At 55.4% G+C, this 22,930-nt stretch overlaps 2 protein-coding genes across 5 annotated transcripts; one reads left to right on the top strand and one right to left on the bottom strand.

The window, feature by feature from the left end:
* The first annotated feature begins 1,541 nt into the window (after positions 1–1,541).
* TRIP10 (thyroid hormone receptor interactor 10) lies at positions 1,542–10,363 on the top strand. Of its 3 annotated transcripts, XM_034996427.1 has the most exons (15): positions 1,542–1,606; positions 2,776–2,891; positions 2,976–3,032; positions 3,910–4,057; positions 4,136–4,198; positions 4,417–4,521; positions 4,608–4,736; positions 5,298–5,444; positions 5,557–5,751; positions 6,774–6,941; positions 7,192–7,301; positions 9,153–9,285; positions 9,500–9,642; positions 9,721–9,839; positions 9,954–10,363. In XM_034996427.1, exons 1-15 carry the CDS (start codon positions 1,583–1,585, stop codon positions 10,100–10,102), a joined length of 1,806 nt encoding a protein of 601 aa, XP_034852318.1. In that variant the 5' UTR covers positions 1,542–1,582; the 3' UTR covers positions 10,103–10,363. The 3 variants fall into 3 exon arrangements, with proteins under 3 accessions (XP_034852318.1, XP_034852319.1, XP_034852320.1); XM_034996428.1 differs by lacking the exon at positions 6,774–6,941; XM_034996429.1 differs by lacking the exon at positions 6,774–6,941 and having other exon boundaries at positions 9,925–10,217.
* On the bottom strand, positions 10,364–20,201 carry SH2D3A (SH2 domain containing 3A). Of its 2 annotated transcripts, none has more exons than XM_034996430.1 (10): positions 20,115–20,201; positions 17,573–17,709; positions 15,742–16,091; positions 15,322–15,398; positions 13,440–13,927; positions 13,202–13,317; positions 12,867–13,041; positions 12,663–12,774; positions 12,124–12,309; positions 10,364–11,243 (listed from the first exon to the last, which is right to left on the bottom strand). In XM_034996430.1, exons 2-10 carry the CDS (start codon positions 17,639–17,641, stop codon positions 11,083–11,085), a joined length of 1,734 nt encoding a protein of 577 aa, XP_034852321.1. In that variant the 5' UTR covers positions 17,642–17,709; positions 20,115–20,201; the 3' UTR covers positions 10,364–11,082. The 2 variants fall into 2 exon arrangements, with proteins under 2 accessions (XP_034852321.1, XP_034852322.1); XM_034996431.1 differs by lacking the exon at positions 20,115–20,201 and adding an exon at positions 19,566–19,935.
* Between the last annotated feature and the right edge of the window lie 2,729 nt (positions 20,202–22,930).

Below are 22,930 nucleotides of genomic sequence, written 5' to 3'. Positions count from 1 at the left end.
TAGTAGCCCACCCAAAGATCCCAGGCTGGACTTGTCGACGGGCTGAACACCAACCCCACAGGCTGAGTCCTTACCTGCAACTGAGCCCGGACATCAGCCTGAAATCCAGACTTCCCCACTCCCTTCTGACCCTCGACCTACGCTGAGCCTGGGCCTTAATCTCTGGTTGAGCCCCCCACCTGGACTGAGCCCTGACCTCAAACTAGGCCTGACCTCTGGACCCTAGTTTGAGTCCAAGACCTCCTAGTGGTTTGCTGACCCCTCCGCTAAACTTCCGACCCCAGTCTGAGATCTCATCCCAGATGTGGTGCCGACCTGGAGCGAGTCCAAATTCCAATTTGAGTTTGAGGCCAGTGTTGAGACTCTTAATACCAGGCTAAGCCACTGAGGTCAGAACCCATGCTGAGCCCCTGACTCATCTGGTCGCCCAAGCCCTGGAGCACAGCTCACTTTGCAACTTGAGGTTTTCTAGCTCAGAAGCCACCAGCAGGTGGGGCCAGGTCCCCACAGAGCCATCTGTCCCAGTATGGGCTCCTGGGGCTATCCTCCTGGGCTCCCCAGTATGTGTACTGGTTTGTGTACTGGGAGCCCGGAGGCTTAGAGCCTAACTTGTGCCTGGGGGCTCTGGGACGTCTGTCACCTCCATAGACACTAAGGACCAAAGGCAGGAGAGGATGAGGGTGGGAGCTGGAGGGTTCTCTCCCCTTTCATCTCAGTGCCTTAAAGAGATTAATGAAGTGTGAACAGACTTTTGTGAGGGAGGTGACAGACTTCCAAGCCCCAGGGCCAGAGTGTCTGGAGGGAGACGTGGAGTCGGAACCAGGGTCTACAGACAGTGAAGCCTGATTGGGTCTAAATGCATGCGACTGGAAAATGGGCAGGTGGAAGCGCGAACTGGATGAGGGCCGAGGAAAGACCTGGGCCCGGTGCCCCAAGGACGGCCCGTCCTCAGTTTCCCGGCGCAGACTTCGGGAGGGGGGGAAGGCAGGAAGCGGCGGGGGTGCTAATGGACCGGGCCTTGGCAGAGGCGCGTTCTGGGCAGGATCGAAGTCCTCCCATCCGCCTTGTGGCCGGAGGGAACCTGACCATTAGTGGGCCCAGCATAGATGTCTGGAGCCGGGCCGGCCCGCAAGAGCGGGGTGACCTCAGGTTCTCCCAGCGACGGGGTGGGGGGAAGGACCTCTCGGGTTGGGGTTTTAATGTCTTGTCCCTTTAAAGAATGTTTGAAAGAAAAGAGAAAAGTAAGAACAGTCCCGGGCGGGGTAGGGTTGGGGAGGATGGGGGGGGGGCGTGAAGAAGGGCCCGGGGGATTTGGAAAAATGGGTGGGGGTCCTTTAAGGCGTCGGTCCAGCGGCGACTGGTGGCAACTTTCCTTTAAGAGGGGGCGGGGCGTCCCGCCTTTAGGGCGCTGTTCTGGGCCTCCGCGCAGATGGGGGCGTGGCCGGGCCTGCGGGGGCGTGGCCGAGCCTGGAGTGGGCGGGGCATGGCGGGCGGGGCCGGGCGCGCCGCTCCAAGCTGAGTCTCCCGGCGGCGGGCGGCGGGGACCGGGCGCGGCGGCGGCGGCGGCTTCGGCGGGAGCAGCATGGATTGGGGCACCGAGCTGTGGGTGAGTCCGATAGGCCTGGCCCCAAGTTCCTCCCTTTCTGGAGTCCAGACCCCCTCCCCCTTTGCTTCTGCAAGACCTTAGCGGGGGCTTGGCGCTTTCCCCCTTCGGAGACCCCTGGAGTCCCCGCTTTTCGCCTTCTTTCGGAGTTTTCCCAGGGCGTTTCAGGACGCCCAGGGCGAAGGGCGACCTTGCAGGAGCTGACTAGGGAAACTGAGCACGGGGTTCAGAGTGAGGAGGGCAGAAGTCCTGGGACCAGGCCGGGGCGGCCGGGCGAGGTCACCTATTTTGAGAACCCTGGCTGGGCGGGCGGCTTATCTTACGGCCCCTGGGTCCCTGCCCGCCGCCCGCCTGTCCGCCTCGAGCGGGGGAGGGGACCCTCTGGCCACTTTCAACCCCACGTGGGACCTAGAAGTTCTGACCGCCCTTTCGGCGCCTCCAATCAACACCTAGGGGCTTGGGACGCTCTGGGGGGGAGGGGCTGCGAGGCTCAGCCCCCTCCCCCATCTCGCCCCAGGCACTGGGAGGGGCCGGCCCTAGGCAGCCTCTAACCTCTGCTCTGGAAGCCCCAGAAATTTCCCCATATCCTAGTCGGGACCTCTGACCCCTCCTTTTTATGGGGGCGGTGGCATCCCTGGGTTTCTGGGTGCAGCGGGGTAACTAGATTCCTTCCCCCGCAACTCTGGAATTTCTTTTGGAGGTGCAGTGGAGTTAGTGGGGGAAACTGAGTCACATGGGGGGGACCCCAGGAAGCATGGCGACCCGGGGAACATGGTGCCTGTCTCCTGGACATTCTGGGGCTCCCCAAACTGCGGCTAACCCTGCCCCTCTGGTCCTGACTCACGCCGGGCCGGCCGGATTTTCCGGAATCTTGGGAGGGGGGATTAGGGGAGCCGGGGCAGGGGGGAGTGGCTCTGCCCCATTCCACACCCCTCTTGGCGGCCTGGGGACGGGGACCCAGTGGTCCGGCTGGGGCCCCGCCCCTGTTCCCTGGCCCTTCCCGGGAAGGGGAGGGGGTTCCCGCCGGTTTCCTGCCTCCCCCCGCGCCGCGCGGGGCGGGGCCGGGAAGCCACACCTTCTGCTCGCTCTGAGCCTTGAAGCTTCTCCTGCGCCTGGTCCTCCGGCCCGTGGGGTCCCAACGTCGTGATCTCGAATCCTCCACCCGCTTCCAGGATCAGTTTGAGGTGCTCGAGCGGCACACGCAGTGGGGGCTGGACCTGTTGGACAAATACGTGAAGTTTGTGAAAGAGCGGACCGAGGTGGAGCAGGCTTATGCAAAGCAGCTGAGGTGAGACCCTAGGATGGACCCGCCTGAGGCTTGGGGAAGCTGTTGGAGGGCTGCGAGCTCAGCCTTTCTGCCTCTCTCCGTTAGGAGCCTGGTGAAAAAATACCTGCCCAAGAGACTTGCCAAAGATGACCCGGAATCCAAGTAAGGATGGAGAGGGATTGCCACGCTAGATTTGGGGGGCCGGGGGTGTTGGTCTCACTTCCTCTGCCTCAGCTAGACTACCTAAGCAAGTCCCTCACCTCTTGCTTCAGTTCCCACCTAGAGGGATGAGCATGGATGCAGGATCCTGATCACCTGTGCTGGAATCCTAAATCCACTATTTTCCAGCCCCACGACTTTGGGCAATTGACGAGTTTTCCATTTGCCTCTCCTAAGGTGAGGGAGGCTCCAGCAGTTACTAAACAAGTGACTCTGGGTAACTGACTTAAGTTTTTATGCCTGTTTTCTTCACCTGTGAAACGGGATGATGATGACGATGACGATGACCATGTAGGGCTCATTTGAAGATTAACTGAGATAATGCATTGAAGCAGTGTCTAGCCCATAGTAAGTGTCACAGGAGGATTGCGCTTCATTCCAGGCCCCCAGTTCCAGAATCCAAAAAGCTCTAGAAATCAAAAGATTGTTATGGTAGTTTGGCAGTGGTCTCTGACCTGACCTGACTTAATTTCATCACGTCCTTGGTTTTTATCCCACTTTGTGTGACTATTAATACCTCTCACTGCAAAAATACTTACAGTGTTTGATTAGAGGATGCTGCCCCTGACCCCACTGGGGTGATGCATAAAAGATGGTATAAGCATTATGTCCCCTTTCTAGACCTGAAAAATTCTGAGTTCTGAAATGCATCCCCCTGAAGGGTTTGGGGTAAGGGATATGGACCGGGATTTATGGTTGCTTCCAGGAGGATTGTGTTGGGGCTTTCCCTTTCCCATATGGAGGTGGGTCCTGGGGCTCCTGGGGGGTGGGGGGGTGGGTACCTGACCCTGGCTCACTGCCCCTGCCCATCTTGCCACAGGTTCAGCCAGCAGCAGTCCTTTGTGCAGATTCTCCAGGAGGTGAATGACTTTGCGGGCCAGCGAGAGCTGGTGGCCGAGAACCTTGGCGTCCGTGTGTGTCTCGAGCTGGCCAAGTACTCGCAGGAGATGAAACAGGAGAGAAAGATGGTGAGTGATCCCTGCTCTGGATCTGCCCGGGGACCACTACCTCAACTCAGGGGAGCCTAACCATTTCTGTTTGAACAGCACTTTCAGGAAGGCCGCCGGGCTCAGCAGCAGCTGGAAAGTAGCTTCAAACAGCTGGAGAATGTGAGTCTGTGGGCGCGGGGAAGGGTGGCTCTGGCCCCGAGGAGCAGGCTGACGGTCGCTGCTTCATGCAGCTGCCTGCGTTGTCTGGCCTGGAGCCCCTCCCATGGGTTTCCAGCATGCCCGTTGCACCCCCCACCCCATTTGCTGGGTGATGTCCCCCCAGTCTCTGAAACCTTGCCTTCTCACCTCCTACCTCCTTCTGGCTCTGTCCCTGGTAGAGTAAGCGTAAGTTTGAGCGGGACTGCCGGGAGGCTGAAAAGGCAGCCCAGACCGCTGAGCGACTTGATCAGGATATCAATGCCACCAAGGCTGACGTGGAGAAGGTACCTGTGGGGTCTGGGATGGGCTTGGAGGTCCGGCGGGGATGGAGCCAGAACCTGGCAGCGACCCCTGCCTCGATGTTCCTCAGGCCAAGCAACAAGCCCACCTTCGAAGTCACATGGCAGAAGAAAGCAAAAATGAGTACGCGGCCCAACTACAGCGCTTCAACCGAGACCAGTCCCACTTCTATTTTTCCCAGATGCCCCAGATATTTGATGTGAGTGCCCCCTCCTGAAAGACCCACAGAATTAACCGACTCTTACACATTTGTCAAAACCTTAGCGGCAATGTCCTGATCTATAAATCGAAAGGGAATTGGAAACAACAGTGAGCTCTGTCTTTACTCGAACTGTGTTTTTCTGCCAGGGATGTCTTTCTTTTCTTTGGAAACTCCTATTCATTCTTCTAAGCCCCAGCTCTAACAACCCCTCTGAAAGGCCTCGAATTTCCCCTCTTCTGCTTTAGCTTCTTTACTCCACTCCACCCTGGGACAGGCAGTACCTGTGCTGGGTGTGGTGTCTGTTCAAAGCCCTGGCTTCATTGTCACCTCCTTTGAGAAGCCTTTCCTGACTCCCTAGGCAAGGCGGGAGCTTCCTCAGACTCCCCTCTCAAATCTCCCCTATTCCACGTCTCTCCACTGGCCACCCTGGGCTGGAAGTCTCTGTTCGATGCTGTGTTTTCCCCACCAGACTGGGCTCTCAGGGCTGGGGCCAGTGTGGAGCCCCATCATGAATCACTGCTCCTGGTCCCCATTAGCGCCCCTGTCCTGTCTCTGCAGAAGCTGCAGGACATGGATGAGCGGCGGGCTGCCCACCTGGGAGCCGGGTATGGGCTCCTGTCGGAGGCCGAGCTACAGGTGGTGCCCATCATCGCGAAATGTCTGGAGGGCATGAAGGTGGCTGCAGATGCTGTAGATGCCAAGAACGTGCGTGTGGGGTCCTGGGCGAGTGGGCTGACAGGTGGGCAGTTGGACGACCCCAGGCCCTAATCTTGTCCCTGACTACTCCCCACCCACCACCCCTCGCCCCTCCTCGCAGGATTCCCAGGCCCTAATCGAGCTGCACAAGTCAGGCTTTGCCCGCCCTGGTGACGTGGAATTCGAAGACTTCAGCCAGCCCATGAACCGCGTGCCCTCAGACAGCAGCCTGGGCACCCCCTCCGATGGACGGCCTGAGCTCCGAGGCTCAGGCCGTAGCCGTGCCAAGCGCTGGCCCTTCGGCAAGAAGAACAAGGTGGGGGCCGGAGCCCTTGGGAGGGGGAGTGTGAGTGGGGACAGGGGGGCCCCCACTGAGTCAGCCCCAGCCGCCGGGACGCTGAGTCCTGGGCAGGAATTTTCCTCTTGGCTGTTGGCCCGGGCTGGAGGGAAGGGAGGCGGCCCGGCTATTGGCCTGGGAGTCCCCCAAGGCTGAGGGGGGTGCAGGGAGGGGGCCTGTGATGTCTGTCTGCTGCTTCTTGGGATGCTGGGAGAAGACCTGCTTCTGGGATTCAGGGCTGGATGAGGGCTTAAGATACTCGCCCTAAGGACTCCCCTGGAGTCCATCCTGCCAATGGGTCCCTGGGTCCCCGACCCTCAGGCTGTTTTTTCTTGGGATTTTTGGTTTATTGTCAAGCACATAGCTGGACACCCCTGTTTTATACCTTAGACACCCCCCAGGTTTATATCTCATGACTCCGTTACATACTTTTGATCCCTCTTGACATATAATTTGATACCTCTCTTCACTTTGTACACGGGACTCCCCCAGCTTCAACCCCACCTGTGACCCTTTTGATACTTCATGCCTTCTACCTTTCTCTCCGCTTGCCTCTGACCTCTGTGGCCATATACCTGTCTGAGATCTTGATTCCCTGAATGCCTCTCCCTGTACCTTCTAGACTGTGAGCCCAGAAAGCTGGGTGGATAGAACCCTGGGCCTCCCTGCCCCCCTCCCCTCCTCCCAGGCCCCATGCTAGGTACTGGATATAGAATTCAAGGGAGAGGTGACATACAGGGGTAGGGAGGGGTCTGGCCTTCTGGCTCACAGTCTAATGCCCTCCCCACCACCTCCCAGATTTTTGTGTTGCTCTTTGCATGCGTTTTCTGTGTGTGATTGTGCATCTTGAGTTGTGGTTTTCTTACCGTTTGTTTTTTTTTCTTTTCTTTTCTCCATTTTGTTTTTTCTTTTTTCTTTATTCCGTCCGTCCGTCCATCCATCCTTGTTCTCTACATCCTCCCACCCCTCCTGACCCACCCCCTCCCCTGCCCCGCCGGTAGCCACGCCCCCCACCCCTCTCCTCCCTGGGGGGCCCCCTGCCCTCGCCATTGCCTAATGGACCCCCATCCCCCCGCTCCGGCCTCGACCCCTTGGCCATACTGAGTGAGATCAGTAAGTCAGTCAAACCGCGGCTAGCATCCTTCCGCAGCCTTCGAGGCAGCCGTGGGGTAAGTGAGGCCTCCGGGGGAGGAGGGGGCAGCCCCAGCCTGCCCAGCAGCTGGGTGGCGGGACCCTGGGCTCGCTTCCTGCCGCCAGCTGGGCCCCCTCCTCCGGTTTCCAGACCCAGACCTGCTTTGCTCTGTGCATGGCCTTGCCCCCCAAGAACCTTGGGTGGGGAGGAAGGTGGACTTGGTGTGTCTTCGCAGTATCTTAGAGCTGAGAATCCCTGATCCCAAACTCAGTCTTCCCACCTTGCAGACAGTGGTGACGGAGGATTTCAGCCACTTGCCCCCAGAGCAGCAGAGAAAACGACTTCAGCAGCAGCTGGAAGAACGGAATCGTGAGCTACAGAAGGAGGTCGACCAGAGGTAAGATTGGGGGCAGGCAGGCAAGAAACAAAAATAAAAGGATAAATGAACTATACTGAAATGGTACTCTGAGCTGTCCCGAACAAGCCCCAGGCACCGGTGGTTTTACAGGTGATTCCTGCCATACTTAGAAGGAAACCGTTACTTCTCCTCTTACACAAGTCATTGCTGCAAACAGAAAAAGTGAAAGCTGCCAGCTCATTTAGGAGGCTTGGTGGAATCAACTTCCATATCTGTTAGCGAGAACTCGAGAAATTCAAATTCTGGGCTCATTTTACTTCACTAGGATCTTGGATGCAGATTCCTAGCCAGACAAATCCAGTGATGTATTTTATTTATTTATTTATTTATTTTATTTTATTTTTTTTTAAGATTTTATTTATTTATTTGAGAGAGAGAATGAGATAGAGCATGAGAGCGGGGAGGGTCAGAGGGAGAAGCAGACTCCCTGCTGAGCAGGGAGCCCGATGCGGGACTCGATCCCGGGACTCCAGGATCATGACCTGAGCTGAAGGCAGTCGCTTAACCAACTGAGCCACCCAGGTGCCCTAAAACATAACTTTTTAAAAGACAAGTCATGAACGATTGGGTGTTATCCCAGTAATGCAAAGATGGTTCAATATAAAAACATCTATTAGTCTCATTTACTACCATAATTGGCTAAAAGAAAAAAAAAAAAACCACCCATGGTTATCTGCTTAATAACTCAAACACTTAAAATATTAACAATAAAAAAATCTGCCAGGCTGAAAAAAAGAAAATCTGTACTCACTTCTTCCAAGTAACAAGATCCTCTTCCCACTCCTCTTAAATAATAGGAATGATGTTTGCCACTTGGGGACAGGCAGCCCAGTTCTCTCTTGCCGTTTGCATAGAACCTCTTGTATAAAACTTATATTGTACGAAGCTTTTATTGGTGTAAAGTTCCATTCAGAACCTTGTAGTTCCTGAGTCTTTATTTTTATTTATTTATTTTAAAGATTTTGTTTATTTATCTGAGAGAGAGAGCACAATGTGTGGAGGGGCAGAAGGGGGAGGGAGAAGCAGGCTCCCTGCTGAGCCACCGACATGGGACTCGATCCCAGGACCCCGGGATCATGACCTGAGCCGAAGGCAGATGCTTAACCAACTGAGCCACCCAGGTGCCCCGAGTCTTTATGATGTAGGGGTGAAGGGAGCATGCTTTGGAGTCAAGACAGGCTGGCCTTGAATTCTAGCTGTCCCACCTCTCTGCTTGTTTCCCCATGGCCTGGATGTGGTATTAGGACTGGAAAGAAGTTGAACCCAGGTTTGACATATTCCAAGGTCTATGCTTGTTACTACTACTGCCTGTATATATAGTCTTGGAGGAGACAGGGATCAGGGACTAATGATAATAATACCGAACATTTACAGAGTGCTTACTGTGTGCCATACACTATTTCACATCCTTTACATAGATTCACTGGCATTCCCAAGTGAATTCCTGAGACTGTGAGCCAGGGCAGAATCCTGATTGTCTTGTGTAGGGCTATATTCTGATGGCTGGAACAGTAACTGATATGCAGTAGGTAGTCAATGTGTATCTGAATAAATAAAGGCACCACTCTAATCTCTGCAGCCACTTACATGAGATATATGCATCATTATCCCCATTTTCCAGATTTGCATACTGAGAGGTCCCGTAACTTCACTCACACTCACAGACAAGGAAATGCCCAGACTGGGATTCGAACCCAGGCAGTGAAGCACCAGCGTTTGTGATTTAACCACTGTCTTGTCTTGCTATTGGCTCCTTGAAGCCAAGCACATTTTTTTGCTTGTTAAGTCATATGGGACTGTTCTTTCTGATCTGTGTCTGTGTCATCCTAGAGAAGCCCTGAAGAAAATGAAGGATGTGTATGAGAAGACACCCCAGATGGGGGACCCTGCCAGCTTGGAGCCCCGGATCACGGAAACCCTGAACAACATCGAACGGCTGAAATTGGAAGTGCAGAAGTATGAGGTCAGGGAAGACCCTGGGGAGGGGTGGGGGCCAGCGGGCCTAGCTGAGTCACTTCCTGGGGGGGGGAGCAGGGAGGTGTAGGGTGGGGGTGGTGCCCCAGCTGTTTCTCATCACAGCCTTGGGTGTGCATGGGTGATCTCAGGAAACCTCCAGGTCCAGAGCGGGCTGACCCCGGAGCCCTGCCCTGGAACTGACTGTGACTCCCTCCTCTCAGGCTTGGCTGGTGGAAGCCGAGAGCCGGGTCCTGAGCAACCGGGGGGACAGCCTGGGCCGCCACCCCCGGCCTCCAGAGCCCCCAGCCAGTGCCCCTCCAGACAGCAGCAGCACCAACAGCGGACCGCAGGATGACAAGGAGAGGTGAGTGTGGAGGCCAGAGTGGGTCTGGCCCCAGGACCTGGGAGGCCTGTCCTGACCTGCTTTGTTCTCCCCAACCAGCTCTGAAGAGCCCCTCTCCGAGGAGGGTCAGGATGCCCCCATCTACACGGAGTTTGATGAGGATTTTGAGGAGCCGGCATCCCCCATAGGTCACTGTGTGGCCATATACCACTTTGAAGGTGAGGACGGCTTGTGTGTCCCATCAGCTGCTTAGGGGGTGGGCGGTGTTTTTGGCTAGATTGTGTTTACCTTCACCTGAAGCAGATCTGAGCCCACTGCCCCTCCCACGACAGGGTCCAGCGAGGGCACCATCTCCATGGCTGAGGGTGAAGACCTCAGTCTCATGGAGGAGGACAAAGGTGATGGCTGGACCCGGGTCAGGCGGAAACAGGGAGGTGAGGGCTATGTGCCCACCTCCTACCTCCGTGTCACGCTCAGCTGAACCCTGCCACAGGTGGGAAGAAGGGGGCTGTTGGCTGCTGCTTCTGGGCCACGGGGGGCCCCAGGACCTACGCACTTTATTTCTGCCCCCGTGGCTTCAGCTGAGACCTGTGTAACCTGCTGCCCCCCCCCCCCAACCCACTCCTCATCCCAGACGGACTCGCTGTGCCTTCTACCATTGATGTACATACTCGTGTTTCAAATCTTTTCTTCCTGCCGCTGGGCTAGGGCCATTTTGTTTTATATAAAAAAATTCTATAAAGCTTTTGGAGTCTGTGCCTTACTGGTAGATTTACATACTGGGGCTGGATATGCAAATGCCGGCCTCCTTCCTGGCCACAGAGAGAATGAAGAAGGGGAGGTAAACTCGGGCACACCTTGGACAAAACTTCCCTGGAGTTGGGTGCTTGTCTGTGACTTCAGTATAGGAAGAAAAGCACCAAACATCCTTTCTGTGTTTACCGCAGCTTTATGAGAAAAGGCAGTGTTGAGCACCTGCTGTGTACCGGGCATTCTCCACCCATGATACTTGAACACAGCTTTAATCCCCCATGAAAACCCCTAGAAAGTACACAGCCTCCCTTTTACGTTGAAGGCAAGCACAGACAGTTTGAGCCATTTGCGAGAAGTCACACAGCTCTTAAAAAGCATTTGAACTCTGGCTTCTGAGTAAGAGATCTCTGCAAGTTCTCTTGCCATTAAAAGCCTCATGTTGCCTGTTTGTAAGATAGGTGTGTGCGGGTGGGAGGTGGGATAGGGCCTCCAGACACCTGGATTTTCTAGCGTGGGGGAGGAGGCTGTCCCTCACCCTAGGATTCATGTACACTTTTAGGGATACAGTATGGGTTTTTGCAAATCTGTGAGGCAGAATGTGGGTTCCCACTGCGATTGGCTATGTGAACAGCTTGGGGCAACTTCCTTGGTGTCTGCGGGGTTCCCCAAAGCCTGGGTGTCCCAGTGTGAAGAAGGGGGTCTGTGCTTTCAAACATCCGGCTCCAGGCGCTGCGAAAGGACACTGAGGACGCGCTGGAACTTCTCGAGACGTGTGGCTTGCGGTGCCCCCACGCCTCGGCTTCCCCAGAGGAGCCTCTGCACAAAGCCTGTGGTCAGGGCCTCCTTCAGCTGCGGGTTCGGCCGGAATCCTGGGGGCGAGGCCAGGCGGGCTGGGGGCGGGGTCCAGGCTCCTGCCTCGCCCCACCCTGCACCTGCCTTCTCCCCTCAGAACTTTGTCCCAGCAGGGACTGTGGAGGGACTCTGCCCAGAAACTCTGCACAACTGGGCGGGGTTCATGGGGAGGAGGCGCTCTGAGTCTCCGCAGGACTGGGGGTGGGGCGGCCGAGGAGCTCGGTGGAAGCATACTGTGCCAGGGTGCATGGGGGCAGTCTGTTCAGTGCGTGATGCTGGGGGGGGGGGGGGGGGGGGGGCTGTGCCGGGGGGGGAAGCCACTTGGGGGGCAAGATTTGGAGTCTGGGCCGCCCGGTGCGACACATTTTGGGGGAGGTTGAGCCATGTTGGAGAGAGAGGAGTGCTTAGGTTACCAGCGAAAGCGGAATAAGCCAGGTTGGGGATTCTGGAGGCTGGGCTGTCCCAGGACGGGAGGAAGGTTTGGCTCTGAACGCAGCGGGGGCGCTGTTTTACCAGGTTGAAGGACTGACTCATCCTGGAGAGAGCTAGGCCTTGTAGGAGGGGACCGAGATCCTCTGGGGGCAGGGCCGGTTCAGGTGGGAGCGGGGGTGGGGGCGTGGGGGCGGGGAGTGGGAATCTGTGGACGTGGCTCTGGGGCCGGGGGCCAACCCTCTTGGGGTGGAGAGCACTATTCCTGTCAACACTGTTGGCTGCGACTCGGACTTGGGGTGAGAACTCCCCAGAGGCCAGGCCGTCCCAGTTTGGGTGGGACTCTGGGAGGCGTGGCGGGAGGCTCTGGTCCCTGGCCTGCTGGGTTTTTGGGTACCCGGTTAGAGCATGCGGGGTGCTCGGGAAGTCGGGACCCTCTGGCCGCAGGGAGCAGAGGGGAGCACTCACCTCGTAGGCGCCGGGCCGCTGCCTCACGGAACTTGGGCGCGTCCCGGGCCATCTGACGCGCCTGGTGCAGGGTGCGCAGCAGCCGCTCGCAGCTCTCGTCCAGCGGCCCCGGGAGCTCCTCGCCCTCCAGCAGGCGCACGGCGGGGACCACGTGCGGCAGCGCCACCTCGCCCGGCTCGCAAGGTCCTGTGCGGGGAAGGGCTCTGAGCTAGGCTTGGGGCAGAAGATGGGGCCTCGGGTGAAGAGGGTGGGAGACTGGGTCGAGGCGGACCCCAGGAGTGGAAGCCCAGAAACACTGGTTCCAGCCTGGCACAGAGCAGGACTGGGTCAGGGAGGAGGCCTAGGGCGGGGGCGGAGCCCAGGACAGAAACAGGGGCGGGGCCCAGGGTTGGGGCACTCCCGGGCCGAACCAGACGCGATGGGCGGGGCCTAGAGCGAAGAGGGTGGGGTCTATGGTGAACGGACTTGACGTGCGGGGCGTAGGGCTGGATTAGGATTCTGGCTGGAGCGGGCGTGGAGCGCCAAGGGATGCCACTCACCGGCGCCCTCATCCAGTGCCCGCATCAGCGGCTTCAGCTCCTGCTCGAAGGCCAGCGCAGCATCGGTGTGGCTCCTTCTGAGTTGGCGCCACGTGCGTTCCAGCCGGGACACCTGGGGGAGGAGCCCTGAACATGCTGCCCCCCTCTTCCCTCTTCCCCATCACCAGCATTCAGGCTTCCTCCTCATTTCTGCTTCCCACGCACCTGGGGCATGAGCAGAGCGCCCATGACCGCGGCCAGTCCAGGCAGGTCCCCGGCCGCCCCCGGCCGCAGCGCCAATGCCAGTTCCACCAGGCCCCTTAGGGTGGCCGCGCGCTCCTCTAGCGGCCCCGCGCAGCCCAGCACGGCCAGCGCCCCCGCCAGCGCCAGCGCCTCATGTCTGTGAGGGTGGAGAGCAAGGGTCTGGGGGCAGTGGGAGGTTTGTAACTCGGAGGTGAGGGGCGTGGGGGGGAGTAGCTTTGCCCATCTCACCTCCTCCCTGGGGGTCCTTGAATGGGGGGAGGTTTGAAGACCCTGGGGATTCCAGGTGGCTGGCTCACCTCTCCAGAAGTTCCAACCTCAAGCGATGCCCATGGGGAAGTGTGAGCAGCTCCAGGCCAGAGGCGACCCCCATGGCACCCCGCTGAGCCTTGGTCACTCCTAGGAGGCCTGTAGCCTGGGCAGGGGGTTAGTGGGGAGGTCAACCAAGCAGAATGAGTATATGGGTGTGAGGTGCTGTTGGGCCTTGGCCTGGCTTCAGCCCCTGTCTGGGGAGGAGTGACCAGGTAGGTGACCCACCTGGCAGTCTACCAATAATAGGTGCAGGGCCGTGCTCCCAGGATGGTGCTCCAGGAATAGGTCACGGAGAGTACTCAGGACTTTGGGTTCCAGGGGCCGATTCTGGGGGCCCAGGAGGCAGAAGGGGTTGTTAGGGGGCCAGAAAGAGACCTCGGCCTTTGGTCTTGCAAAACTTCTGTTCTCTTCCTCCTCCTCTTCGTTGGCTTCCCACCATGGTGGGGCCTCTGTCTCTGGGCCACTGTGGTCTGGGGGGGTTCCTTGGGCACTGGGCACTCGGGGCACCAGCTCACAGTATGTTGGGGGGCGTCCAGATGCATCATGCAGCAACAGTGAGGGTGTTCGAGGTGGTTTGGTGGGTGCCTTGGCATGAAGCTGCCCATCGGAGGCCCTGAGGCTGTCAACAACGCACCCCAGAGGAGCTGGGGTCTTCAGCAACATGGGGTCACTACCCATCCGAGGGAGGGCACATGTGGGCACAGCGGAGGCTCCTAGGAGTCAAACAAGAGGGAGTGAGGGGGGTACACAGAGAAGAAAGCCAGATGGGGTGGGGGGCTTCATGGGCTACCAACCTTCTGGTTCATCAAGTCAATAACTGGGTATCCTGGTGTGGCTTTGAACTTAAAACTTCACCAATATAAATGCTACACACTTATCAATGGTCTGAAAATGAACTTTTTTGGACACTTACATATGAATTCTGAATGCTACAGTTTAAATTTGAATTCTTTGTTTTTGCCCCTCTGATTGAAGATGGTAAGCACTGACGTACAAAACTAAAATGGAAAAAAAATTATTCAAAATTCACAAAACTACAAAAGCATCAAAGAAACTGCATTTATCAAACTTTCAAATGATGTCTTTTGTTAAGTTTGTGGCATTTTTGCTTCTGAGGTTATTAGAACTTAAAGCTGCACCCAGACTTTTGGGAGATGCCATATTTACTGAGCATATAAATAGACCCTCTTATAGAGACTTAAAACCTTCCCATGGTTCTAGCTCACTCTGAGTAAAGGTCAAAGTCCTCACAGTAGCCAAAAAAGCCCCCCAAATCTGAGCTCCAGATGGTTCAGCTCCACTCACATCCTTTTGGTTGAATGAACAGTTCAAGTTCTTGTTTTGGCCCCAGGACTGCACTGGCCGTTCCTTCTGCCTGGGCCACTCTCACCCTCCAGATATTCACATCATTTCCTCCTTCACCTCTTTCAAATCTTTCTCCATGCAGCCTGTCCTGACTACTACTTAAAATTGTAATACTCCCATCCCCTTATTCCCAATCTCCCTCTGTTCTACTTTTAAATTTTACCCCAAAGCAGACTCATTTTTTGTTGTCAGTGTCCATCTTCCTCCAGTAGGACATCGGCACCACTTGGGCAGAGGTGATACATCTCAGCACTGAGTACAGTGGCTGGCAGTGAGGACTCATGATGAATGGTGGGAGGGGAGGCAGGGCAGATGGGGCACACAGGGCACAGGGAAAATCCTCTTTTAGGTAGGATGGCCAGGGTCAGCTACTCTGAGGAACTCAAGTTGAACGAGACGGAGTCAGTCAGGAAAAGATCAGGGGAATGGGCTTTTCTGTGGCCAGAACAGCAAGTGCAAAGACCCTGAGGCAGGAACAAGACTGGCTGGAGTGAGGAGGGGGTGTGGCAGGAGTTATGAGAGAGGTTAGCTGTGGTCAGACACATAGAGCTTCTGGGAATAATCATAAACTCCCCCATTTTTAAGCCCCTACAAAGTGCCTGTGGATTTCTTAATCATCATGACAATTTGGAAAGTTTTGTTGTCCGCAGTTTCCAAGAGGTTAAGTCACCTGCGCAATATCAGTCAGGCAGTGGGTGGCAGAGCAATCTCCGAGGCACGCGCTGTCCTGGTAGACCCTTACCTGGTCCAGGGTGGTCTTCTCTTGACCCCCCCATGTGCTCCAAGCCTGCGGGCTGACTGTCACTCCGCTTCCTAGCCCTGGGGGACAGAGATGAGGGAGATTACACATTACTCCACCGATGCCCAGAACACCCTCTATCTAGTCACTCAGCACCAGTGGACCCCAACCAAGGTGATCTACCCCCACGGGACACCTGACAGTGTCAGGAGACATCTTTTGGTTGTGACAACTAGGGGGTGGGGTGGAGAGGATTTGACAGGCACCCAGTAGATAGAGACCAGGGATGCTGCTCAACATCCTACGATGCACAGCACAGCCCCCCACAATTAATCCAGGCCCAAGTCAGCAGTGGTTAGTGCACAGGTGGAGAAACTCCCGGGATATCAGGTGTCACTGGAGAGGTAGAGAGCCTGTGATTACCTGGGCAACTCTATCCAAGCTGGGCTCCCTAGGAGGGCGTCCTCACTAAAGCTGCGTCGAATGGGTCCTTGCCGTATCACAGGCCTGGAGGCCACGGCCCCTGTGGCCTGGGACAGTGGACGCTGCCCGGTCACATAGCTGCGAACCAGGGAGGGCAGGCTTGGGAAACGTTCATCCTCCAGCTGAAAGAGAGTTGTGGGCCGGCCTGGCCGGGGACGCAGAGCCACACGGAGCACCTCGAAGTGTAGGGCTGAGCCCTGCCAGCGGCAGGAGATCACTGGGTGGCCCCCCCGGGACCTGGAGGCTCGAACCAAGAAGTCCCCATCTTGCTGCAGGAGGGCCTCAGCCTTCTGGGGGTGGAGGACAGGGGGTAGAGGGTTTAGTCATGAGCCCAGATCAGCAATTCATGGTGATTCCTCACCCCCATCCCCCTACCCAAGAAAAGCCACCCCAGAGACTGGGTGGTTTTGCCCCAAACCAGTTCCTGTTTTCTCATGGGCACACCTCTGGAGTACATTTCCCAGGCTCCCTTGCAGTTAGTCATCATCTGACACAATCTGGCTAATAGGATGAGGGCAGAAGAGCTGCCGGGAATGTCCCGACCTAGCTCACAAAACCCTCCTGCACAATCCTACAGGTTCTGTCCCCTGTCTGTCGGGGGATGTCCCCAAAGCCCTGGTGGAAGGCAGAGCCACAAGACAGAAAGAGCTCGGGTCCTGACTGACTTCTGGAGCTCCACGTTCCCCACTCCTCAACCAGCTTGTGCTGTAACATGAACAAGCCCATAAAGATCTGTTGTGTTTAGCCAGGGACATCTTGGGGGTGCTGCCAGCTGACACTGGCTAATGGAATGTCCAACCTGAGTAAATGCACGAGGCTTGGTAAACAAACATGGTTTCAAAAAGTGCCCTTTGCTGGATCCTTCCAAACTGATTACGGCCTGGAAATCCTCCTTTATAAAAATGTTCAAGCAGTCCTATGCCAGCCATGGTGGCTGGTGCTGAAACAGGGGCTGGGGGCCGCAACACCAGAGGGAGGCAAAGCGGAGTTGGTGATGGGAGCTGGGGACTGAACAATACATATGGTGGACACATGTAGCCTTTCCTACATGCCAAGCACTGCTGTGGGTATAAAACATAGGAACTCATTTAATCCTTTACCATGGTTAAGTGGTAGATACCATCATCCTCATTTTACAGATGGGGAGACTGGGGCCCAGATAGGTCAATTACCTTGCCCAAGGTCACACAGAATGGAAGTTGTAGGGCTGGGATTTTAACCACTAAGGAATACCGACTCTCACAATTTGATTGGATGCCCAGGGTCCCAGGACTCCTGAGGGTGACAAATGAGTTGGAGATGAGGGTGGGGAGATTTGGGTTGAGAGTGAGTGCTCAACACCGATTGAGCACTTACTGTGTGCCAGGGCCTGTTCTAGACCCTGGAGACACAGTGATGAATGAGCCCAAGGCTCTGCCCTGTGCTGTCTGGTGGGCAAGACACACAACAAACGCACACGAATGAAGAAGATAGATAATGTCTAAGAGCAATCACTGAAGGTGATAAAAGAGGGAGATGGGGCCCTGGTGGCCACAGGTGCCTGGGACCCAGATGGAGAGAGAAGCAAAGCGAAGGAGTCGGGTTGGGGAGCATGCCACGATACCAACCGAGCTTCAAGACAGTCCCTAGACCCTCAGTCACCCCTTCCAATAGATCTTGACCATAAGTCCCTCATCCAGGATCCCAGCAGTCCTCAGAAGTCCCCAGTAGGTCAAGGGTGGGAGAGGCTCCCTATCAGATGGTGCTGAGGCCCTGCAGGAAGGAGAGATACCTGACGGGACAGGGGGCCGTGGTACCAGGGCTGGCTGGCAAAGTCCTCTCCATCCTGTTGCACCTGCATGGAGCTCTTGGGGGCAGAGGGTGCAGGGGCTGAACTCCGTATTTTCAACAGTCCTCAGTCTTCCACATCTGTAAAATGGGAATAATTATTCCTGCATCCTAAGCTTCCTAAGTGGCTGGGTCAGCCCTTCCTTCCATGTTCCTCTTAGTTTTGGAGACAGCAGCCTGCATCCTATCAACCTTAAAATGCAACTCTCTCTCAACATATTCTAACACATAAACATATTCTAAACATATAACATATAAACATCTTCTAAATTAAACAAGTTACTTATAGACAAAAATATATGTACACTAGATTTTGTTTATATACATATGCTAGATTCATATATATACCTCATATAAAATTGGGCTATGATTAACTTTAATTTAGAATTGGCTGTGATCTCATGGAAACAGTCATGCATTCACTGGGATGCTTGCAAAGGGAGAAGACCTATGCATTGCTTTCAAATGGAATGCAATTTTTATGCAGATGACGTGATGCTACTTTTTAGAGAAATTTCATTAACTAATTCACTCAAACTAATATTTATGGGGTATCCACCATGTGCCAGGTGCTACTGGGCACTGGAGGCCCAGCAGTGAACAAAATAGGGGCATCCCTGCCCTTGAGGAGCTGCTGTTCTAGTGGGGGAGACAGCAATTAAGAAAATAAATAAGCAGATGAAGGAATAGATAGATCAGAAAGAGATAAGTGGAAAAATAAAGCCAGGGATGGGATATGAAGATTCAAGTGGTGGAGATAAGATTTTCCATAGGGGAAGGTCTAAATCAGTAACAACTGGGAGGATTTTGAGATCTCTAGCTTCTAAGCAGTGTATGTGCACACTCACGAATTCTTAAGTTGTAAGGAAATCTAACCCACACATGGCTTTCCAATGTAACACCATTTTTTCTAAATTTTATTTTTTATTATTATATTTTAAGTAATCTCTGTGCCCAACGTGGAGCTCAAACTCATGACCCTGAGATCAAGAGCCACATGCTCTACCAACTGGGCCAGCCAGGTGTCCCTTCAATGCAATACCATTTTTAGGGACATTAAAAAGTCACATTTTGTAGAAATGTCAGCAAACAGCAATTTGGCATTTGCAGATTTTTAAATTTTGGAGCCGATACACTTTGTTATTATTATGGCCAAGTTTAGGTCTCTGACATTTTGGGACTCCCCTGATACTGTGCAGGCCTCAGGCTGCGTGTGTCTCAAGTGTCTGGTGGAGAAAACCTGCCCTGGATGGGAGGGAAGCAGGAGATCTGCTTCTCACTTCCTCTACCCCTAAGGTGTTCTGGGCCTGGCCGGGTGTGCAGGGAAATAGCACCAGGATTCTCTCATCCTGAGTCAGCAGGGCCTTGAGGGCCAGAAAAAGGCAAGAAGTTCCCAGGCCCGCCCCAGGTAGCTGTAGGGGCGGGGAGCTGGGCAGGGACCTGACTCCAGGTGCTGCATACCGGAACACCAGGTGTGTCTCCTGTGGATGCCTGTGTACTTCCTGTTTGTCATCTGGGCCAGGCCAGCCTCTGTCTTGAGTCCCCCAACGTCAGCTTCCCCTCGTCCCTCTTTAGTGGGCATGCAGTGGGTCACTGACAAGGCTCTGGTTAGTTTGGTGGAGGGGAGTCTGGATGAGGGGGGAGCTCAGAGTGGGCACAGGTTAGACAGAGGCCAACTAAATCATCCTCCTACCCTTCCTCCTTTGGAATAATTTCTGGATATTTGGGCAGGGGAGAGAGGAAGGGAGCAGAATCAAGAAGAGGGTGGGGGTAGGGGCAAACACGGAGAAAAGAAGGGGGTTATTCATACCCTATAGACCACACCTATGTGCACACATGTGCAGGGGGGCAGCCGCCTACACATGGACACATGGACACAGTTAGACACGGGTACTCAAACTTGACATTGAGCAAACACGGATTGGTTGAGCACTTACTATGTTCCAGGACCTGTTCTAGACCCTGGAAAGACGGTGATGAATGAGATCAAGGCTCTGCCCTGTGCTGTCCGGTGGGCAAGACACAAAATAAACAGCACACAACGAATGAAGAAGATAATGTCTATGAGTAATCACTGAAGATGATAAAACAGGAACGTGTGATAAAAAAGACTGGAGGAGGCAGCTACTGTAAATAACATATAGTCAGGAAGGTCTCTCCCACCAGGTGACATTGGAGCTGAGCCCTCAATAAAGGGAAGGAGACAGTTACACAAAGGTTCGGAGAAAGAGCAGTTCCAGATGCGGGGGTGAGAGGGTGGACAGCAAGTGCAAAGGCCTGGGGGTTAATAGAGCTTACTCTCTACATTTTACATCATCAAGGAAGTCACTGTAGCCGGAATGCACTGAGCAAGTAGCTAAGTGGAGAGCAGCGAGGTCGGCAGGGTGAGAACCCCAAAATCTCATCTTAGCGGGATGCAATGGGGGTTACGGAAGGGTTTTAAATGAGGGAGGGGCACGATCTGGTTTGTGGTTTAAAAAGATTACTCAGGCAAAGTGGAAGCAGGGAGGCTTTTCGTGTCGCACAGGAAGCACGCTTAGAGGTGCACTCCCAGGTACGCCCAGGTACACGGACACGCGTGACGCACAGCGACCCAATCAGGCACTCGGCGACCCTTCTACGAACGCTGCTGCTCCTGGACCGACACCCAGATTCTCCCTGCAAGCCGGTGGCCCCACCTGGAAAAGAGAGGACTCCCCACCCCAATAACCCCCGATGCTGGATGTGCCTGGGGCCCCTCACTCACCTGGGCCGGGACCCGCGGAGCTGGTGAGAAGCTGGGGCCGGGCCGAAGCCGGAGGCTCTGCGGCTCCCAGCCCCTCCCTCCCCGCCCCAGCCGACCGCACCTTGTCTGGCCGAGCCCGGTGGGTTACCGAGCCAGATCACCTGGCCCCGCCCCCGAGGGCTCCGCCTCGGAAGGTGGCCTCCTAGGCTCTCCCCCGCCCTCTCGTCCCGGCTCCACCCTCTTAGAGCCGTTCTCGGCGCTAACCACGCCCCCTTGGGAGAACGTCCCCCCTCCCATAAACCACGCCCCCTTGGGAACTCCATCTGTTCCTTCCAGGGGCCCCCCCCGCCTAGAACGTCGCCCCGCCCCCATCGGATGGCAACGCCCACATGCTCCTCGCCCCTCTTAGTCCCGCCCCTTAGAGCTCGGCTCCTCCATTCCCCGCAGACTGGTCCTAAGTACCCCTGACCCCTTGGGACGTGGGGAGGGTGTCTCTCCTCACCCCCCCAGGGTTCCTCGCGGGGACAGGGCGGCCCCTTACGGGCTCTCTTGCAGCGCGGGGGTGGCGGCTGCTGTGACGTAGAGGTGCGCTTCCTCCAGACCGTCCCGTTGGGTTTCCGGGAAGGGAACTCCAGTGGGTGTCGGGTTTTGTGGAGGCAGATGCGGGAAAGCACGACAGCCTCTCCACTGTAACAGCACGAGCGAGATGAGCTAGACTGGGGGATTATGGCCGGGGGAGACAGACATTCAGGTGGTTTCCTTGGTGGGAGGTGGGAGGGGGGCTTCCATCGTGATGCTTGGAGCAAGCATGGCAAGGTTGGGGGAATGGATCTGGAACAAGAGGGAGGACGGTCTGGCCACGTTTATTGAGGGCTCGCAATAATAACAACAGTATTGAAAGCAGTGGCCGCCAATTAACACTTGTTGAGCACTTACTGTGTGCCAGGACTGTCCCGCTTGCTTGACCTGCTTCAACGCATTTAATTTTTACATCGACCCCTCAGTGAAGTAGGTACTATTTCCATCACTCCCATTTTCCAGATGCAGAAACGGAGGCACGGGGCAGCTAAGCCATTTGCCCAAATTGACCCGGCTTGTGAGTGGCGGAGGTGGGATTCATACCTGGAGCCCTGGAGCGCCATTCTGCCTTCCTCGCTTTCGTCTGTGCAGCCCCACAATCTCTGATCCCTGCCAGAATTCTAAAAACGGTGAAGGTTGCTGTCACCCATTTTACAGATGAGGAAATAAGCGCCCGGGATGGTTGGGGATGAAAAGTTTCGGTGCCTCTGGGATCGCAAAGCCGGTGATTTCCAGGCTCGGCTTTCCCCCCGCGAATGTGGAAGAGGCTCGAGGCTCAGGAAATGCTGAGGGGAGTGTCTTTTCCTTGACCGCCTCCCACCTGGTTTTGGAGCGGTCGGTGGGGGGTGGGGTGGGGTGGGGTGGGGTGTGTGTGGTCTGTCCACTGAAGGAGGCTAGCGCCCCCTAGTGATTAAAGGGTTAAAAAAGAAAAATCCAAGGGGCGTGCCTCGTGAGATGGACGGGAGTCTATTCAGCCTAGTGGGGTGGAGGTGGGGAGAGAGACCTTGTAGACAAAATGATTTCAGGTAATGATAAGGTCCACGAAGACAGTAAATGTTCGCTAAACGAATGGATTAATGAACGACACCATGGAAGTCTATAAGGAAAGAGATGGTGGTGGCCAGGGCCATGGCAATAAATAAATGAATTTGGGGATGTTAGAGGTAGAGCCAAAAAAAGCTTCCAACCATTTATTTATTCATTCAACAAATACTTACGGAGCATGTATTTATGCCAGGTGCTGGGAACATACGAGACAGAGATTTCTAAATAGACAATAAAGAAATAAATATAATAAAATATCAGGTTTGTTGGATGGTGATCAGGGCTTAATGTAGGGAAGTGGAAAAGAAAGTGTGATTTGAAATGGAGAGATTTGGGAAGATTTCACGAGCAGGTCACATTGAGCAAAGAACTGTTGGAGGTGAGGGAGCAGCTAGCCATGAAGTTGCTTGTTGAAGGCAGAGGAGCGGCATGTGCAAAGGGCCTGTGGCAGGATTTTGGGGTAAGATTCTAGGGCGTCCTGGTAAGGAGGCCTGTGTGGCTGGAGCAGAATGCATGAGGGAAAGTGGTGAGTGGAAGAGGAGAGGGCAGGGAGGGGCATGTCATGTAGGGCCTTGTTGACTGCAGGGCAGTGGGCTGTAAGAAGAGGAGGGACATCATGACTTGCCCAGATGCTCACAGGTGTGCTCCTCTGTGGGGAGGACAGACTGTGGGGGCGGGAGTGAGCCTGGGGACCAGGGTAGAGGAGAATACGCTCGTCCAAGCTAGCATGTTGGGTGCCAACGCGGGGTGGAGGCAGGGGAGAGAGCAGATCTTGAGTCTGTTGCTGAGAGGATTGGATACGGAGGAAGGCAGCAGGCCTCAGTAACTCCACCAGCAGCCCCCCACCCCCAGGTGCCCAGGCCTGTGTTGAGCTGGTGGGGGAAAGAGATGCCAGGGCCTGCATAGAAGGGGCTGGGCTGCAGGTGCTCCCGCCTCCCCCCCCCACAGCTCCGC

Source organism: Mirounga leonina, unplaced genomic scaffold (assembly GCF_011800145.1).
Source record: "Mirounga leonina isolate KUSES-001 unplaced genomic scaffold, KU_Mleo_1.0 Mir_94, whole genome shotgun sequence".
NCBI lineage: Eukaryota > Metazoa > Chordata > Mammalia > Carnivora > Phocidae > Mirounga > Mirounga leonina.
The sequence above is the reverse complement of the archived record's forward strand: the minus strand, read 5'-3'. Positions and strand labels throughout refer to the sequence as shown.

Excerpts from the sequence above, each read along its gene's own strand:
- SH2D3A (XM_034996430.1), bottom strand. The coding sequence starts at position 17,641 with ATGCAGGTGCAACAGGATGGAGAGGACTTTGCCAGCCAGCCCTGGTAC. Across the intron at positions 16,092-17,572 it reads ACGGCCCCCTGTCCCGTCAG|AAGGCTGAGGCCCTCCTGCA; the intron begins GTATCTCTCCTT and ends CTCCACCCCCAG. Across the intron at positions 13,318-13,439 it reads TATTATTGGTAGACTGCCAG|GCTACAGGCCTCCTAGGAGT; the intron begins GTGGGTCACCTA and ends CCCCCTGCCCAG.
- TRIP10 (XM_034996427.1), top strand. The coding sequence starts at position 1,583 with ATGGATTGGGGCACCGAGCTGTGG. Across the intron at positions 3,033-3,909 it reads AAAGATGACCCGGAATCCAA|GTTCAGCCAGCAGCAGTCCT; the intron begins GTAAGGATGGAG and ends ATCTTGCCACAG. Across the intron at positions 9,840-9,953 it reads GGCCATATACCACTTTGAAG|GGTCCAGCGAGGGCACCATC; the intron begins GTGAGGACGGCT and ends CTCCCACGACAG.